This window comes from Rattus norvegicus, chromosome 1, assembly GCF_036323735.1.
Source record: "Rattus norvegicus strain BN/NHsdMcwi chromosome 1, GRCr8, whole genome shotgun sequence".
NCBI classification, from domain to species: domain Eukaryota; kingdom Metazoa; phylum Chordata; class Mammalia; order Rodentia; family Muridae; genus Rattus; species Rattus norvegicus.
Genome location: NC_086019.1, coordinates 130,094,599 through 130,115,245, shown reverse-complemented (window position 1 = coordinate 130,115,245; position 20,647 = coordinate 130,094,599). Strand labels below are relative to the sequence as shown.

General features: G+C 44.7%; 1 protein-coding gene across 2 annotated transcripts in view; it reads right to left on the bottom strand.

The window, feature by feature from the left end:
* Adamts17 (ADAM metallopeptidase with thrombospondin type 1 motif, 17) overlaps nucleotides 1-20,647 on the bottom strand; it is a 322,369-nt gene that overhangs the window by 63,185 nt on the left and 238,537 nt on the right. Inside the window, exon 20 of one of the 2 annotated variants that reach the window (XM_039094338.2) lies at nucleotides 5,371-20,279. The exons of the other annotated variant lie outside the window; for it this stretch is intronic. Coding sequence (XP_038950266.1) covers nucleotides 20,246-20,279 — 34 coding nt within the window. The 3' untranslated portion in view covers nucleotides 5,371-20,245. Of the gene's footprint in view, nucleotides 1-5,370; nucleotides 20,280-20,647 lie in introns of those variants that run through there. 2 annotated transcript variants of the gene reach the window in all.

Here is a 20,647-nt window from a genome sequence, read left to right as displayed (position 1 = left end):
GACTGACAAATTGAAGAATGATATAGCCACTGACTGCCTCACTGCTGTCTGTCAATAATATTCCTGCCATGTTGGAATTAAAGTGAGAGAGATTGCTCTTCTGTGCACTTAAAGTTTGGGTAGAGAGTGTTTTGTCTAGAAGTAGCAACATCTGGCTGCCTGTCCCTCTGTTTCCTTGACCCATCTCAGGCTCTAGAATACATGCAGAATAAGGTTCACAATTTCCTGTCAGCTCTGGCTGACTCAGATAGGGAGCTTGGCCAATTGTCCTCACTTTCAGGACATGGGCTTGGGTTCCTCAGTCCTCAGGAGATGAGATACCTGGCTGATTGCTTTAGCCTCCCTCTTCCTACCATAGGCTTATAGCATTTATCCTCTGGTTCAAGGGTCAAGGCCTATTCACCAAAGTCAGTTATTAGCACCACAACCAAGATTTCTAAGAACTTTTGTCACCATGTGTTAGATGAACTCCTACCAGTATCAGTAACTAGAACTGATACAAGAGAAATGGCTGGAGACACAGACACTGTTCTCAGCCAGGAGACACTGCTGCATCAGGAACCCCAGAGAGGGGCCTCTTCGATGCGTCAGCAAAGAAGCTCCCCTTCTTTCTCCAGCAGGAGATTCTGAGGTGACAGCAGCTATCATGAATGTAGCCTCTACCACGAGACTGTACATGTCATGAAACTTGTCATCACTGTCACCAGTTTGGCCCACCGGACATGGACAGCTGAAATGTCCTCCCTTCCTGATGTCAAGAGTCAGAGCAAAGCTCTGTCTGACTGGCCAGGGAGTGTCCTCATCTCTAGAAGTAGAGTAAGCATTGAGGAGGGGCCAAGGTGACCAAATCACCCACACGGTGTGGCCTAAGACACTCATGACCACCATCATGCCGTTAATGTCTGCTTTGGTTAATGTGGGAATAACCCTTGGGAATAACCTACCTCTCTTCCCCCAGCCTGCTTTTGTCCGTGGTGCTTAAATCTAAATCCTGGTTAGCATCGAGAAGTGCTGGCAGGGTCTAGCACCTCCTGTCCACCCATATCAAGTTCAATCTCATATGTGCACTGCCTACCACTCTCTCAGCTCAGCCACTAACAAGCTACATGCTCTTAGGTGTCTGGAAAACTACATGCCAAGCTCTGAGCTCATAACCCAATCTTCAGGTCTGAATGACACCCAACCCCTTTCAGAATTCCCTAGCCTCACCTCATTCTGCTGATAACACTATCAAGTGTTATCAGTGAACCACTTGGGCTTTTTCTGCCGTTTCAATTTACTCTGAAATACATATAAATTATATGGACTTGCTCTGACAAGAAGGGAAGTATTAGAAAATGCCAGGACTTGTTCCAATATTTTATTACCTGGAAAATACCAGCATGGCCTATTTAAGCTTTGTAGTCATAACTATCTTAAAAATGTATGTGTGTGTGAGCATTCATATATGTGTGCATGCATGTGTGTTTGTGCGTGTGTGTGAAGTGTCTTAAGACATGATGAATAACCCATGAAATTATGGGGTTTAACAGCTGGCTTGTGTTTATAATTAATATAGTCTTGTATAGCGATGATGGGCTTGGCTTGTGTTCATCAAGTGCTTATTTGGGATGAAGGAATTTATAGGCATTACTTCACCTAATCTTCTCAAGACTTCTATGAGAGAGGATCAAATTTCACAGTTTTACAGATGGAGAGATTTGGGAAGATGCCCAGGGGTTCATATATAGCTATGGCAAGGGGGGGACCTGACACCACACTCTACAACCCAGAGGTGAGACTTCCCCATTCTTGCCAGTTAGGCTGCCGAGCGCCTTAGTGCCTCCCCATGACAGGGATTTACCCATCTTGGTTTATTCTGTAGTTTTAAACAGATCTATGTAAAACAAAAGCCAGGGCAGGGCCTGTCCAGGTAAACACGGGACTTGAGATATTTCTAGGGCCAGCAGAAGGGTTCAGAATGAGGTTATGATCCAGGTAGGCAACAGACACTCACAGGGGCTAAGGTCCATGACAAACCACACCAAGTGAACCAAAATGATTTAACCAATCAAACACAAAACAGGGTCCCAAACTAGCCTTTGATTTTGACCTCTTTGTCAGTGGAACAATTGTCAAGGTCAAACCACTATGTCTTGGGATTTAAATTCTCCTGTAACTAGAATGAAATCTCCTTTCCAACTCAGAGGAGCTAACCCATGGAAGTCTGGGGTGTGTGGGGCAGTTTCTTTTTACCAGTCTTGAGCCATATATTTGTGAACATGGCTTATTGAGGTGTCCTGGGCTCCGGAACTGCTGTCACTGAAAGGAAGCACACCCCAAGAGTCCTATTGGCAGAGTCCTCACTCTGTACCCTTTTGACACCACAGAGAGTACCCTGCACACAGTAGCTGAGTGAATAGGACATCGTGCAGGCCCCGCCCCTTGTTAGGAAAGACAAAGATTGCATCAGAAAAGGGCAATAAATGCTGCCATGAATGGCTTTGGGGATGGGCTAGGTATCCTGTATGGATGACCTCAACCTGGGCAAGCTCATTATTTAGCTACAGATGATGGAGAGGAGATCTGAGAGGCTGTGCCTTCGTTCCTTGAGTGGGTGGGCTCACTCAGAAAAATCTCAGACCTGGGACATCGGCTGCATCACTTCCTCAGTCCTGGGCAAGCTTACATACCACTCCTGTAGGATCTAAGACAGTGCAGGAAATCCTCTCAGCCTCTCTAAGCCCAAGGTCAGCTAACTGTGGATGGAGAAAGCACTGGATGGAGAAAGCACTGCGTGTAGAGGTCAGAGGAGGGCTGCACCCCTGTCTTCCCCAACAAGTGCCTGGGAAGCCAGAGTCTTCCTGGAAACCTTCATCTTCGATATCTTAGGCTCTAAAATGGTTTCAGAGCGGAGACAATTCCACTTAATAACACACACACACACACACACACACACACACACAGAAAATGAACCAATGAACGAACTCTAGTGTTCATTATAAACTTTGTTGGAATATGTGGTGGAGTCCTGGACAGAGCATGCCAGCAACGGGTCTCACGGGAGGTTTTATTGGTAGAGGCAGCTACTGAGGGGATGAGAGGGAAGAGGAGAAGAAGGGGGATTGTGGGTCAGGATATGAGTCTTTTATCCAGGCTGGGACGCATGCACACGCAGAGAGCTGTGTGGTGGGTGCCATGGCAACAGACTCAGGTGGAGCATTGTTGCCTAGAGATGACTTGTCTCGGAGCTGGGTCCGAGTTAGCTGTAGAGAGCTTCTGGCTGTCCACAGATGCTAACCCTTTTGGTGTTCTATGTATGTGTCAATCATCTTCCCACATTGTGATAAAGTACCTAAGACAAGTCAACTTATACAGAGAAAGGGTTTGCTTGGCTCATGGTTGCAGGCAAGGTTCAGTTGGCTCCACTGGCTTTGGGCCAGTGGTGAGGCAATAAATACATCATTGCAGTAGCACAAGGCAGAGGAGAGTGCTCATAGGTGGCCAGGAAGCTAGGAGGGACAGAAAGGAGCAAGTCCCCACTACCCCCTAAAGGCCTAGCACCAAGCCCCTAACTAATCCCACCAGACTATGACTCCTAACACCCCCTCCCCATCTTTCACTAGCACTGTGGCTGGGGACCAAGCCTTCATGACATGGACCTTTGGGGGATTAAGGATTTAAACAAGAATGGTTTAGTTTTACAACTTTGAACCTGTTAGCTGTGTTTTAACTTCCAGAGAAGGGAGCCATCACAGCCTTCCCTTCACTGACTTCTAAACTAAGCGCTAAGAAAACACCAATGCTGCCTTCTCTTCACCTTCCTCGGCATTGTTTTTTAAATTCATACTGGGCTATTAAGAAGTATGTAAGAGTCACAGAACAAGGGCTTGGTGTGAGGTCGTCCTTGCCACCACTTAGAGCTTGGGGAAGTTACTCAATGGCTAAGTATGCTGAAGCCTTCATTTATAAAATGCAGTAAAAGTGTTTTCGACCTTCCAGAGGGTTGCGGGGTTTGTCCGGGATGATTTATGGGATCATCTAAATTGTGTAGCAGAGCTCAGCTACTCCCTCCCTTTTTTCTTTACTGTCTGCCCATAGGGATAGACTGGTCCTCCAGCGGCCTTTGTATATCTGCTACCTCCATAATTTTAATCTTATAAAAACAATCCATAATAAAATAACTTTGTTTGTGCAAGTGTGCCTGTGTGTCTCTGTGTGTGTGTGTGAGAGAGAGCAGACACACACTGGTTGACCAGCAATCCCCCTAAATCAACTGTTTCTGTTTTCCTAGTATTGGGATCACAAGCACAGTCTACCACGTCTAGATTTCTTCTAAAAAAAAAATATGTGTTTTGGGAATGGAACTCAGGCATTATGTTTGTGAGACAAGTACATCTCTGTATGAGCTATTTCCTGGAAAATCTGATTTTTCAGGTTTTTCTACTTTTACAGCAAATTCATTTTCAAGAAGTCTGTTGAAAAGAGAAGTTTCTCTGGGATTTACGGGAACCAACTTAGTTCTCACCAGGGAAGTAGAAAGTACTGAGAGAACAGGGTTCAGCTAGCCGCTGAGACACCCATAGGACCTGCTTTCTCTTTGGCCATCACACCCTGCTGAGTTACACACAAGGATCCAGACCTCAAGCCAGTACAGTTTGGGAGCTGAAATAACAGTGGTGAAGTCTGGGTTTGCTAACAGGTTGTACCACACCCAGTCACCAAGAGTTTGGAAAAGAAACTCTCATGCTCTGAGAATCACACAGCTGCTGATGTTGGTAGTTCCTATCCAAGACTAACATTCCGGGAGGGCTGCCTTTCTTACCCAGGCAGAGGAATTTTCCAGTACAGTAGCCCACTGCTAACAATCTCGATGTAGCTCTTGATCTAGCTGGATGGGCTTCATATCTGACTTTTGGTGTGGCCACACACCTGCATGCTTTACATGGGGCCCATCTCTTCTTGTCTGCCCATCACTACCTTCCTTCTAGTGAGGACTTCTTGGTTTTCCTTGGGAATTCATGTTGGCTGGCAGGAGAGCGTGTGAACTGCACAGGGCCATCAGACCTAGGAGGGACTTAGAGTGGAAGTCTGAAGAAGAACACCTGTCTGCAGAAGAAAACCTGAAGAACACCTGTCTGCAGAAGAACACCTGAAGAACACCTGTCTGCAGAAGAACACCTGAAGAACACCTGTCTGCAGAGGAACACCTGACTGCAGAAGAGCACCTGTCTGTAGAACACCTGCAAGAGCCAAGCAGGGTAACTACAGCTACTTGCCCTGACAGTTCCTTTATCAAAGCTGCCTTACGAATTTCTTTTTTAACTTTGGGAGCTATTACACATACTTTTTCTGTTTTTCTTTTAAATAAAAAATATATTTTCATTATCCTTTTATTGTAGCTCTGTGTTTGTATGTCTCTGCATATGTGTGCATGTGAGTGGATGTCCCCCAGAGGTCAGAGGTGTCAAGTCCTCTACAGTTAGCTGAAGATACAGTTTGTTGTGAGCCATCCAATGTGGGTGCTGGGAACCCACCTTTATCCTTTGCATGAGCAGCAAGCCCCCTGAGCCACCTTTCTAGATCCTCATCTCGATATTCTTAATTCTGCCCTTTCAGATCTATTATCTTGGATCACAGGCTCACCAGGTCCTTCCTCCTACTTCACTAAAGGCCCAATGTACTTTCAGACTGGTTGGTAATGACCAGTTACCTTGCCATAGTCACTGGACCAGAGCAGTTAGTCAGGTCAGGAGCTACATGGACAGCCATATTGGCTTTCTGGATGGCCACCTTCCCTCCCATTAGAAACAATGTCAACTTAATGGGAGGAAGCAGTTGGCTCAGCCTGCTTTTCTGGCAAAGGCAGAAGGCCACACTGAACAGAGCCTCCTGCAGGCTGGTGGCCCCTACAATTAAACTGCTGAGAGCATCCTTCTCTGAAGAAGGGTAGGAAAGATCAAAGCTTTGGGAAGCAATGCAATTCCACATTCTGATAGCAGTTGACAGCAGAGAGTGGTACATCAAAAGGTCACCAGCATGAGATTACCCCAGTTATGGACGATCGTTGGCAAGGGTTCAGGATTCCCTACCCAATGTTTTCCAGTTTCTGGCTATTTTCACAGATATAATGAAGTATTTTGGGGATAGTGGCTAAGACCATTCATTTATGTCTGTCTGTCTGTCTGTCTGTCTGTCTGTCTCTCTCTCTCTCTCTCACACACACACACACACACACACACACCACACACACTCATGCACCCACACACTCGTACCTTATATACATAGCCTAGAGAAAATTTATGTGACATTTTTAGTGTATCAGTTTCCTACTTGTAATATCACGTTGGAGCTCAGAAAGTTACATATTTTTAAAGCATTTTGGGTTTTGGATTTCAGATGAAGGATACTCATAGACAAGCAGTCTGTGAAGTCTGACTTGCAAACCCCCTCCCTTCCCTTTGTAAGCTACAATGAACACTTGGGGGGAAAGGCCACCATGGCCACACCCTGAGCTAACTTCTTACCTGTTCTTGCCCCTCTCCTGTGTTTCCAACACTGCTCGTTACACCAGTGTGCAACCTCAATGAGACCACATACCCTTATTTGTGCCCATGAGAAAGTCAAAAGGATCAATTTTCTTCCCTGCCAGGGCAATGTCCTTGGGTACACACTGCAGAAATCTTCCATTCTATAAGCCTTCTAAAAACAAATGTTTAGACACAAAGCTGAAAGGAAGCCCCCCTTTTTTTTTCAAATCTTAAGTAAGCTGATGAGTCTCTCGGCCAATTTTGCTATCTCTGGGACCTGAGAATAGGGACCTGGTATTTCACAAGGAAACCCCAAGTACTTAGAAAACCCTCAAGAGGGCTGGGACATAGTTCAATTGGGAAGGTATTGCTTCATTAGCAGGAGTACCTGACTTTAATACCCATAACCCATTAAAATGCCAGGTATAGAGGCAACTTTGCTTTTGCAGCCTGAAGAGAGAGACAGACGGATTCCTGGAGCCTGCTTGCCAGTCTAGCTGAGCTGCTGAGCTTCAAAGATGCAAAGATGGTCCCTGAGGATCTCCTCTGCCTTCTCTAGGCATGTACACACATACATGTGCACTGTACATACAAGCATGTACACCTGCATACAACACATGTGCATACACAAACATGCACAGATAGACACACACACACACACACACACACACACACACACACACACACACACAAATGCATTGGAAACAGGACACTCAAGGTACCGAGAAACTGAGTGTTCAAAAGTGCAGTCTCTCTGAACAAAGGACAGACACACAGGTCTATGGCAGCCTCTGAGATCGTCAGGAATAGCCCAGGTTCCAACTTTTACTAAAGCCCCTTTGAAGCTTTATGGACCCAGCCTGGGTGGTGTCTTTCCAAAAGGCTCCAGTGTTTTCTTATGGAGCAATAGATATAAAATATAACTATGAGGGAAGTGCTTGGTTATTTTAAAAAAAATATGAGTGTTGGAATACTTCCAGAGCACGTGCATTACTTCGGAAAGAATTGCCCTGTTTTTGTCTAAAGAGATCTTGGCCACAGCTTTGGTTAGGGCTTGTTTTAATTGTCTCACTCGTGCACAGAATCAGCCCATTCTTATCCTGATATTTCTGTTTCAGGTTTAGAGGAAGAGATGCCAGGCATGAGGAGAAAAGGAGGCACGGTTCCTTTTTAGGGTAGAAGATTGCAGAAGCAGGAAGTAACCTGAGGCATGTCAAGCCTGGAGAAATGCTGGGAGCCGCCAGAACAGCCAGGTCCGGAGTGTGCATTCTGTGTCAGAATGATACATGGGGTGGTTCAGATGAGAAGAGCCCCCACAGTCTTGGGTAACTGAACACTTGGTCCCCCGTTGACAGTACTGGGGAAGTTTAGGAGGTATGGCCTTGCTAGGGGAAAGCAAGCCCCTGGGGCTTTGAAAGTTTAACCCTCAAGTCAGGTCTAGCTTAGCCTCCCAGCTTCGCGCAGGGAATTTGTTTCTACCTCTGTGTCTGTTTGCCAACGTTGTTCCACCATCATGGACTATAATCTGCAACTCTAAGCCAACGTTAAACTCTCTCCTTCTTAACTTGCTCTTTTGGTAAGGGGTGTTTGCTTGCTTGCTTGTTTTTATCACAGCAACAGAAAAGTAACTAATTCAAGTCCTCTCTTGTCCAATGCTAAACACCGCAAGGCAGGTAGGGTACAGGGTGTATTAAGACAGTGGTTCTCAACCTGAGGGTCGTGACCCCATATGATCCGTTCTCAGGGTTTGAACATCAGCTATCCTACATACCAGATATTTACAACTCACAACAGCAGCAAAATTACAGTTAAGAAGTCACAACAAAAGTTATTTTATAGTTGGGGGTGGGGGGGTCACCACAACATGAGGAACTGTATTAAAAGCTTCAGTAATAGGAAGGTTGGGGACCACAGGGTTAAGACTTCAATAGGAGAGCTGAAACTCTGAAAATGATAGAGGGAGACCCTTCAGGATACCAGCACGGGTAATGTAGACTGGTAACATAGGAACAGATAGTATATACACTGAAAGGAGTAACCAAGGCAACGAAGACACATCCACTGAGGGACGCTATTTTCTATATGTTACACTGGACAAAGTCTCTGGCTGAACCCAGAGCTGATGGATTCAGCTAGGTTGGGAGTCCAAAGGGCTTCAGGGATTGACCTGTCTCTGTCTCCTAACCTCGGCGCACGGTATGTTACTGGGTCTGGTTTTCACATAGGTGTTAAGGATCAAACTCGGGGCTCTATGCTTAGGTAGGAGACACTTTATAGACCAGATCATCTCCCCAGCACCAAGGGCAGCTTTTCCTGTGATGTAACATGATGGCTGGCTTCTAAGAATGTGTTCACCTTCCCAGACAGTGTCTGTGGCAGTGATGGTTCCTGGGGCACACACCTTGCAAGCAAGCTCTTCCTGAAGAAGGATGTGGAGGGATGAGGATACCCAGGAGGCAGCTCAACAAAAAGTAAAGAATTCTCCATCTCAGTGGGTTGTGGGCTGCAATGGGCTAGATGTCCCCACATTAGTGACGCTTATGCAAGTTGCTAGTCTGAGTATATGTGTGCCATAAGGTCTCCACATTTGTACAGTCTGCATGTGGGTCATCTGTTAATTTATTATTTGAATAGTTGTGGCTCCTCAGATTACAGATGTAAAAATTTCTGTCATTCCTTGGTTGTCTTCTCACTTTCTTGATGATCTCTTTTGTAATAAAAACAAGACAAAAACCTTAAAATTTTGATGATCTTAACCTTTTTTTGGTTGTCACTTGTTCTTGTTTTAAAAGAGATTTGTTTATGTATTTTGTGTTTAGCATGTGTACCTGCGTGCCAGAAACCAGGATCAGATCCCATTAAAGATGGTGGTGAGCCACCATGTGGTTGCTGGGAATTGAACTCAGGACCTCTGGAAGAGCAGCCAATGCTCTTTAACTACTGAGTCATCTCTCCAACCCATGTTGCTTGTATCTTTGGTGTCTTATTAGCAAATCTACACCAGGAAAATTCTTGCCTGTGGTATTTTTTGAATGTTATGTGCTTAGATCGTTGGAGCTCTGACACCCTGTGAGCACTAATGTATATGATATCACTCTTGCAAATGGACATCCAGTTGCACCAGAAACACTTGCTAAAAAGACAAGTTTCCTGTGGAATGACTCTTGGAACCCTCGGTGAAAATCAACAGAGAGTGAATATAAGGAGTTGTTTCTTGCCTCTCAATCCTCTGTTGCTCCTTGCGTCCACTCTAGTGATGATGCCACATGGTGTTTCTTTCACGCTAAGTTTTGAAACCAGGAGGCATCAAATTTGCAGGTTCATTATTCTCGTAGAAGACTGTATTGGCTGTTCAGAGCATTTTTCAATTCCATCTGAATTTTAGGACCAGTTTGCTACTCATTTGTGCAATGAAGGCAGATGGAATTTTGACAGGAACTGTACCGGGAAGGAATTTGTAGAGTACTACATCTTGAACTATTCCAATCCACGAAAAGAGGATATCCTGTTCTTTAAGGTTTACTTGTCTCCAGGTTGTGAGTTTTGAAATTATTTTTAAGTGTTTCACTCTTCCTGGCGTTTTGGCTAGTCACTTTTCTTGCCATAGTGACACAGTACAGAAGCAACTCAAGGGAGGGAGGCATTCGTTTGGGCTCATAGTTTGGAGGGTATAGTCCACTATGGTAGGAATGCCTGCAGGGGGAGTGGTGTGGCCCGCAGTGCCATGAGCTTGTGGTGTGGTTTATTCACATCTGGTAGATCTGGCAACAGAACACTCTAGCCAGAAGCATAAGTAGACACAGCCTTTAAGATCTGCTCCAAGAAGCTCACTTGTGCTAACTGGGTCTCAGACCCAACAGCTTCAGAACCTTCCCAAGACAGCGACATCAGCTGGGGACCAAGTGCTTAAACAAGTAAGCCCATAATGGATAAGTCACATTTGCTCCCTAACATCTGGTAACTAGAACCGGTTTCAATTCCATTCTCAAGTGTGTTCATTTGTAACATGCAGAAATCTAACTGGTCTGGTTCATCCATCTCTTATTCTGTAATCCTCTGAGATTAGTTCTGTCAGTTTCCTTAGTAGATTCTTCAGGGATTTCCAAATACAAGATCATGTCGTCTGCACATCTGGAGTCCTGCCTCTTCCCTCTCAACATGAACCCCTTTATGCCGTTTCCTTGGTAGATGTCCTGGCAGGACCCTCACATACAATGCTACACACAAACGGCAAGACTGGATACTGTGTCATGCTTTCATTTGCTGTGGGAAAGCCTTCAGTCTTTTGTGGTTAGTATGATGGTTGCCATGAGTTTTTATGTTCTTTGTTTTCATTTTTTAAACATATTTAAATGTATTTATTTTCACTTTATGTGCATTGGTGTCTTTGGTGCATGCGTGTCTGTGTGATGGTGTCAGAGTTACAGACAGTTGTGACCTGCTGCCACGTGGGTGCTGAGATTTAAACCTACGTCCTCGGGAAGAGTAGCCAGTACTCTCATAGACTCTCTCTCTCTCTCTCTCTCCCCCTCCCTCCCTCCCTCCCTCCCTCTCTCTCTCTCTCTCTCTCTGTGTGTCTCTGTCTGTCTGTCTGTCTGTCTGTCTCTCTCTCTCTCTGTGTGTGTGTGTGTGTGTGTGTGTGTGTGTGTGTGTGATTCTGCTTGGCAGTTTGTTTCCTTGTAGAAGCAAATGCATTTATGGAAGTTATGTAATTTATAGTATGCAGCCCTTCATGGTGTTTATTCCCCCCTTCTGTTTGTTTCTGTGCTATCAAAATTAACGCCCCTTCATCTATGATTTTAGTATCTCGAGTCTTTTTTTCTTTGGAAATGAAGGTTTATCACTCATGTTGGTTTGTTTGTGTAGCCAATTTTTATGGTCAAATCCTTTATAATTAATGGTTTATCTATTATGCTGGTTTTCCATATAATCAATTTTGGGTCTCCTTGTTTTTCTCCATTCCCCACTTAATTAATGTTTTTAGTTTCTTCCTTCTGCTTGTTTTGGATTTTGTTGCTTTTTCCATTGCCGTGATGTAGAGCTACTGATTTGAAACCTTTTTAAAAAAAAAAGGTTTTATTTTTAATTTTTAATTTTGTACATGTGAGTGCATGTGGGTTTGTGCTTGTGTGAGTACAGTTCCTGCACAAACTGGAAGAGGGCACTGAGTCCCTTGACACTGGGTTACTAAGGTGAGCCTCCTACCTTGGGTGCTAGGAACTCAACATGGTTCGCTGAAAAGAACGTACATTGATGAAGCGTCTCTCTAGCCCCTTTCAAATTCATAAATTGTTTAAATGACAGTATGAACCGCAGAGATTGCTCAGTGTCAGAAGCACTGGCTGTTCCCCAAACCCAGCCCAGGACCTTGGCTTAATCCCCATTAATTAGCACAGTACCCATGCTTTCTGGGGTAGTGTTCACTTTCTATCTAGACCTTCCTAGAAGGCATGCTTTTGGCCATACCTAAATTAAGGTTGTCTTCTGAGAATGTCTGTGAGGGGTTATCTAGATTTTGTTGATGATGTTGGAAGACACGTGTTAATTGTGGATGGAACCATTCTCTGGGCTAGGGGTCCTGAGTTGGATAAATTTTAGAAAGCAAACTGAACACTTGTCCTGTGTTCCTCTCTCTTCTTCAACAGTGACAGTGCTATGACCAGCAGCTGCTACGTTGAATTTCTTACCAAGATAGACTGTACTCTTGAACTATGACCCAGAATAAATCTTTCTCCTTAAATTACTTTTGTCTTAAGTATTTTCTCATAGTCACGGGAATGGAAGCCTAGACACTTTGCTATGATGGCTTCCATTTGCCTGAAGCCTTTGTTTTCATTGCTTGTCAATATAGATAGGCCCTTTCAAGGAGAAAAGCATGGTCATTCCATATCTGTAGGCTGTTGCTTTAAGAGAGTCGGCCAGCACAGAACTTAAGAAAACTTGTTAGATCCCATAAGAAGCAGACCGTTTTAGGATCTGGTCACCATGCATATCAGATTTGCCTCTAAAATTTCTCTAGCAATTTTGCCAGTTAGAGACCCTTGCATCACCTCGCCCGCTTCAGAGCATTTATTCTACAGTCTGATGTTTCTCCTGGAACCTGGAGAACATTCATTTCTCTGTCATTTCAGGTGGTTCACATTCTAATAAAGGAACAGAAAGCTGGTAACACATTCCCCTTCTTATGTAGTGGCGCCTACAGAACTTGGACTCTCTTTGAGGGCCAGATCTCCCCATATGCATCTCAGTGGGTGAAGTAGCAACTCTAGGGGCCAGCTAGCTACTGATCTCAGCTGCTTCTTCTTGAGGAATACCTGAGACTATCTCACACGTCTCTGTATTTTCCCTTTGCTGGAATCATGATGTAAATGCTAAAAGGAAATATCAAGTGTTTCATTTCATCGGATAAAGTGGGGAGAGAGAGGCACCTCTGTGGTACATTGCAGAGTTTATAAGACAGTCATTTCCCAACAGGAGGAGTCGGTTACCTGTGGAACTGGTGTCTGGGAATTCACTTGCTGTCTGAAATAGCAAAAGACCTGGTACCCAAGCAATGGCAGTAACTCTGAAGTTACCCTTTCCTCCTCTGTCTTGGGCTTTCCTAATTTGGATAAATGAGGAAAGAGTAGTTGGAATGTAAGGGAGGCCCTGGAACTCGGATAGTGTCTGAGAAAAGCTCTGGTGCACAGCTAATGCAGTTTGTCCTCGCCATACACACGGCACTAAGGCCTCATGAGGACCAATGGCCCCGCAACTACATTTATCGATTTTATTTCAGAGGAAAGCAGGAAAAATCTTTGATGTTTCATCATAGCAAGAAAGAGATTAACCAACAGCATCTTTTCACATCACACCCATGGCTTAAGATGCATGCATTTCAAACTTCATTCTCGGTCATGATCTTCCCATTTTCTCTCTCTATGCGTGTACACATACACGCATAGAACATTCTTTAATATTACTGTGGTATTCCATTCCATTTTAACAAAAAATGAGGCTAGCCTGGTTAAGGTAATTGAGGAAGGAACACAAATTTAAAAACCAAATACCCTTCTGTGCAGATGACTATTCAATCTGATTGCAAATAAGTTGCTGAATGTTCCTTTCTGAATCACCCTAATTCGATGTACAGTACAACATGTACCGACTGGGAAGAGGTTCAAATCATAAATGCTATAGGGAAATATCTAATAACTTGGAATAGCTTTTCAAGTGGCTAATAAGCTCTCAAAAACTGCAAAAAATGTTAACTCTGGTAATGCATGAGTTCTGGGCTCCAAGTGGAGCCCACTGTGCTGTCTGCGGCTGGGTCTCTAGGGCTGGCATACGGTATCACTCTTTTGATGCCAATGTCAGGGCTCTCTTCCCACAGACTGTGGTCAGCAAGGCGAAGGCTGCTGGCCACACTAACAACAGCTGATCCGATCTGTGATTTCTGCCTCTCCTGCCAATGGTGGGGCCAGGTCTGCCGATATTTGTGTTGGTGTGCAGGATGCTGGAGAGGGGCCATCTGCCCCGTGTCAGACTCCATATGGTTACAGCGAGCAGTGGGAGAGGCATCCACAGAACCAGGCACCAGATCAGAATAAAGAGGTGCTAATGGTGTGCAGTTGGGAAGGCAAAGGGAGCCGTCAGGAACTTGTGGAAAAAGAAGCTTGAAGAGAACTGAAGAGAGCAGGAGTGGGGAAGACAAACATCTATGTTGGTTTAAAGGTCAAAGAGTAATAGTAACAGAAAGGGTCTTCCATGGTGCCAGGCTCAACAGCAGACTCTTCTTAGCTTCCTTAATAAAGTTCACACCATTGGTTCCTAGGCTATTCTTCTGGGTCATTGGCTTTGTGCTCTGGTTATGCTGGTCCCATTCCAATAGACCTTTGTTCTCTATGTCCTACACGGCTCCAAGTTCTACCCTTTGTACAGAAGGCAGGTTTTCTTTGTGTGCCAGATCTTTTCCCGAAGGCACATTCTCCACTTTTTCACTTAAGAAGCCTGAGCCCACACCTACAGGTTCTTACGAAAGACACATGGCATCTAGATTACACTTTGCAACAGTTCAAATGTTACTGTTCAAATGTATATGTTACACATCCAAAATGTGTATGCTATACATTTGCATATAGTATGCATACACATGTGTGTGTGTATAGTTGTACAATATCTTGCTAGGATGTGAAAGACTTTCAAACTCTATTATGAGACACATTTCTTATAAACAGTAAGTACTATCTGCTGATTCCCAGCAATTATTCACTTTCACGGGCCGATCTTAAACAACATTAAAGGGTCAGATGGTACAGAATCAGCAAACTAACAAACAAACAGAACCAGGCTGGAACAGACACCTAGGATTTCCTTTGCGAGCCCTCCAGAAAACCCTAGGTACTGACTTGTCTTTACTCAATTTCATTTTCTTTTCTGTTTATGAAAATTCCACTCATTTTTTTTTTTTTTGGAGCTGGGGACCGAACCCAGGGCCTTGCACTTGCCAAGTGCTCTACCACTGAGCTAAATCCCCAACCCCTCCACTTATTCTTTATGCTGGCTTTAGATGGCTTTATAGTCAGAAAGAGACTAGAAGAGGGTGGTATTTAAAAAAAAAACAAGAGCAAAGGGAAGGAAGTACAGCCCTATCTGTCAAGATACAGGAACAAAGGCTTGGTCTGCCTCTCCTCTCTCTAAATACCTGGGTACTCAGAAGGTGTCTGGTGAACAGGAAGAGGTTAAAGAGAAATGTTGTGGAAGGTACAGGATATGATCATGGCTATGCTAGGTGCTCAGGGGATGATGAAGCTGGAAAGAAAAAGTAACCCAGTATAATATTGTGTCCTCTGTTGTATACCAAGAGAACATATTCTGAGACAGGGCCGTCAGAAGGCGACCTCTTGCTGAATGAGGTTCTGGAGCCTCAGTGCTCCATAGTGATGGGCAAAAGCACCAGCGATGTACTACCATGGGCTACGTTCAGCAGAGAGAAGGCATCTGCTCAGCCACAAATGCGGCACCTACATCACTCTCCCCTTTCCCTGTCCAGGCTCAGGGACATCAGGCTCCTCCTGCAAGAGGTGGCAGAAAGACAGTAAGAGTCAGAGGTCAGGGAGAAGCAGATAAAAGCAGTGTCTCTGGACATGACAGAGCAGCTATTCACATGAACTTCCAGAGCTGTGCGTGGCCACACGGGGAACCTTTCTAGCATGGAGTATGTGTGTGTGGGGTTCTCTACCCCTCACTGAGGAGAGTAGACAGTTGATGGGCTCCAGGGGAGGGAGTCTTTCAGAGTACAACCTCTGGAAGGTTGTCTGTGCTCTGTGAGTATATGGGCAGCACAAATTGGAATTAGTAAGTTATTTGGAGGAAGAGGGGGAGGGGGAGGAAGAGAAGGAAGAGGAGGAGGAGGAGGAGGGAGAGGAGGAGGAAGTGGTGGTGGTAGGGGGTAGCTCTGGAAATAGGGGAATGAGTAGAAAGGAAAATTATCAAAGTACATTGTGTACATGTATGAAATTCTTGAAAAATTAATAAAAGCACTATATTAAAAACTTAAGTATAGAGGGACAGAGTTACTAAAACAGATTTCCACACATGTTCGCTTGTAGAAATGTGGAAAATATTAGCTAAAAAAAAATTTAAAAAAATCCTTTTTGTTTTGAGTCAACCTTTTCTCCTGTCTTGAGTCTGATCTGAACCCATTTTTCTGCACGACTACTAATCTCCAATCGCATCCTGAACATTATTGGTGATCAGCTCACTGATCTGCATCAGTGCCGTTCAATACGAAGGAGTTGTGTCGTGTGAATTTCCCAGCAGCCCTGGGAACAGTGAAAAGGAATAGATGGATATTCTACTCAACAGCGTATTGTAGAGTTCAGGGGTAGAGCAAGAACAGGCGTAGGCTTGGTTCCCACCACTACACCACAAACACCCGCAAACTACAAAAGCAAACCAAAACACAACAGGTTCAGTGAAATGTCCCAGCGGCAAAATAGGCTTGCCATACAAGTCTGATGATCTCAGTTCCATTCCTAAAACCCAGAGTGGAAGGAGAGAGGAACCAACTCCCCAGAGTTGTTTTCCTCACCTCCACAAGAGCACAGTGACATACGTGCTCTGCCTAACCATAGATGATTATTTAAAATAACAACAACACACACACATGCTTTCCTCCATGTACTTAAAGTACAATTATTTTGGATGACTACTGTCAACACAATCCCATCTTAAATTATTGAATTATCTTATAATTTTTACAATCTTAAGTCATTGATATTTATAATCTCAAATTTCAATTTATCATCTTCTTTTGAAATCTGCAGTTTTATGTTTGCATATTTTATATGCGCACCAAATTCCACCTTGGATCTGCTGCTGGCTATCACACTGGTAGGTTGTCTGTGCTCTGTGAGTATATGGTCTCTAGGGTAACGTGGTGGAATCCTGAACTTCCAGCTTGGCAGGCAGCACATCTGGCTCTGAGATTAGACTGTAAGCACAGGTCGAGGTGCCCTTAGCTCTACTAGAGGGAGTCTGTCCTATCTGGGTCTTATTCCTAGGATGGGGGCCAAGTACATCTGCAGAATCTGAGAACCCCTGATGGCTCTCTCCTTTCAAATTTCACCTCCTTGATTTCCAGCTGCTGTGATCACTCTGAGCATCCATGGGAGCTCAGCAGCAGTCCGCCATAGTTCTCGCTGGGCCTCTACTATGGTCTGAATCTTACATTCTTGTTTTGAATGCTTGTTCCCTGGCAGTGATGTTCCCGAGGGAGGGAGGCTATGGAAGCTTTAGGATATGGAGCTTGACTGGTAGAAGTGAGTCGCTGTGAGGAAGGGCTTTGAAGGTCATAGCTTGGACCTTGCTAACAGCACCCTCATAACTACCTGCTCTGAAGCCACCACAGATGCCAGCCTCTGACATGAGCTAAGCTGTGAGGCCATACTTCCTATAGCAGCTACAGAGCCCGCAAATGTCGCGCACCCAGCGTCTTGCCAGCAGGAACGACACGTAGACACCAGGATCCTTCTGCAGCAAAGCGTTTATTGCATCTTGAAGAGGAGAGACCCGGGGCCCAGAAAGGCGCTGCTTATAAAACCCTAGCACGGCGCATCCACGCCTGATTGGTCGCTTACCCATGATCTCACTGGCACGCCCCGGGGTGGGCAAAGACTTGGCGAGAACACACTCTTGCACATGCACACACAGCTAGTTTCCTGAAAGGAAGTCGGGCTGGCTCAGTGGAAGCCAGCGCCATCTTGTAATGGCGAATGCTATCGCGGCTTTCCACACTCAAACCCTCTGAGACCATGAGCCACGGCAACCGCGAGGCCTTGTTGAGGATGTTCTTGCCGGATGCTCTGTCACAGCAATCACAGGTAACTAAAACAGGGTCCAGCTAGCGACAGATTGTCACAATTAGAAATTCAACATGGAGTCACTCTGGTCTCCTACCCATAACCTCCGCTACCATCTCTGTCTGTGTTCTAGCTTTCAAACTGTTGTTTTTTAAATTTTCTCCTGAGTTCTTCGTTATCTGCTACTCTATCCTTAAAGGACACGAATCCTGTTGACTGGCAGATTTTAAACCCTAACTCCTAGTCCTCTGCGGCAGTAAATGTTTTTGTTTTTTGTACATAAGTTTAAAAAAACCCTAGATGTTAAAAGTAATTTGTAAATATTGATTGGAAAATACGATTCTTGAAGACATCTATAAAGCTTTGGTTTTTACTTTTGAGCCTATCTCGATCACCTCTTTGTGTCCTGAATGAGTTCCTTACCCCATTTTCTGCTTATCCGTCCGGGGGTAGGCCGCTCTTGGTGTCAGGTAGAGAGGTTGCCATCTGTCTGATGACTGGGTTAATTATGTTTTGTTTTTCTGAAACAGGATTTCTCTGTGTAGCCTTGGCCGTTCTGGAACTCACTCTGTAATCCAGGCTGACCTTGAACTCAAAGATCCAACTGCCTCTGCGTCCCTAGTGCTGGATTAAAGGCATGTGTTACTACTGCCAGCCCTGATAACTGAGTTTTTATGGTTGCTAAATCTTCTTCTTTGGCCCCATAACTGAGTGAGGGACTGACAGATGGGCTTGAAGTATGGCTGCCAATCCTCAAAATATACAATTGGAAGGACTTACTTAGCTCACAATTCCAGGTCCCTAGGTGTGATGGTTTGTATTTGCTTGGCCCAGGGATTGGCACTATTAGAAGGTGTGGCCTTGTTGGAGTAGGTGTGTCACCGTGGGTGTGGGCTTTCGGACCCTCATCCTAGCTACCTGGAAGCCAGTATTCTGCTAGTGACCTTCAGATGAAGATGTAGAACTCTCAGCTCCTCCTGCACTTGCCTGCCTGGATGCTCAGCAGGTAAGGATACCTGTGCTAAACCTGAGTTAGACACATGGGGCCCACATGCTGAAAAGATATAACTCCTGAAAGTTGTCCTTTGACCTCCATACATGTGCCAAGGAGCATGTGTACACACACACACATGCATGTGTACTCATTCACATGTGCACATTCACATGTGCAAACACACACACTTAAGAAAAAAAAAACCAAACCAATCCAGTTTAACTAAGCAAAGGAGGTTGGTCCAAAAAACAAACACTTTGTAAGACTCCTTAATCAGGCAAGTGGTACAAGCAGAGCTATAAGACCCAAAAGACTCCACATCAAAATCCAAGTCCAGTTAGCAGAGATAAAGTATGCCTTGACACCATGAGAAGGGCTATGGAGCAAGAACTAGTCACTGAACTCAGGGCAGAAAGGGAGGCAGAGGGGTAACGTCACAGGATACATCAGTCCCTGAGTGAGTACCATGCTCGTTCCCACGGAAGCCGCTGGAAAGAAACTCGTGGAACTTGTGAGGAGACTTTTGCACAGTTCATTCCTTCTGAGAACTCCAGACTTTACACCAGGGCATGTGGAAGAGAAGTTCAGATGGCTTCCAAACAACAAACAGGCACAGAAACAGGTCAAGCACAGCCATTAGCCTATGTGGGCACATCAGACGCTAAAATTCTAACACTTAATGTCCTTTTCCTCCAAGGTAAGTGATTAAGGGGAGACAATGGATGCCAGTCAAACGTGTGTGCCCATGGCAACGTTTTCTCTGTGAGGTGTTGTCAGTTATGACCCATAAGCTGCCCTCCAGCTACAATAGTGCATTTCCGTTAGTGTTCTGGCTTAGCCAAGTTCAAAACAGTACCATCTCATGGTGCCTCAGTCAGTAACAGACCATGAATGCAGAAATGGTGCCTTACGATTATGGTGGGGCTGAAACATCCCTATCGCCTCCCTCCACCACATCACAGTGCCAGGCACCGTGTTTGCACCAATGCTCACGGAAACAACTTACCATGCTGTCACACTATTATTACTATTATTAAAGGGCGGTGTGCTCACGAGGAGGTCAAAGTTCAACGTTGGGCATCTCCCTCTATCACTTCATTGTATTTTATTTTGAGACAGTGTCTCTAGGTGAACTGAGAGCTTACCTACTGGCTAGACTGGTTCCGGCGAGCGTTGTGTATCTGCCTGTCTCTACACATCCATCCCTCTAGCGCTATGGTTATACACATATACAGATGTTCTCATCTGCATGACTGCTAAGGACCTAGACCCAGCTCCTGAAGATTACACTTTACTCACTGAGCCATTGCCCTGGCCCCACCACAGTACAGTCCATGCTCCTGACAATGAGAATTAGTGATAGTAACTTACTGGCTGCTGTCTTCACTATCCCGTGGTTGTTATAGTGATTTTAGAATGTGCTCCTGTTTAAAACTTAACAGAAGTTTGTGTTAGAACAGTACCAACCTTCCATCCCATGTCTACTATTTATATAGTTTTTTTATGCTTAAACCTATTTTCTATTTTGTTTATATCCTCGGGAACAACGGAGTATAACACAGATCTGCAGTTAGCCTACTTGTGCAGTAAACATTACATTGTCCAGACTGTAATGGACATTCTCAGAATGTAAGTCCATTGTCAAACAACATGACTATTTGGGCAAGCAAAAATCAATCAATCAATCAATCAATCAATCACCAACTGAACCACTAGAATGTGGCATAGGCTGGTTTTGTGGTATCCATTATCCATGTATTGCCATCCCCTCATCTGAGGTGTCGCTACCCATCATCCTTGGG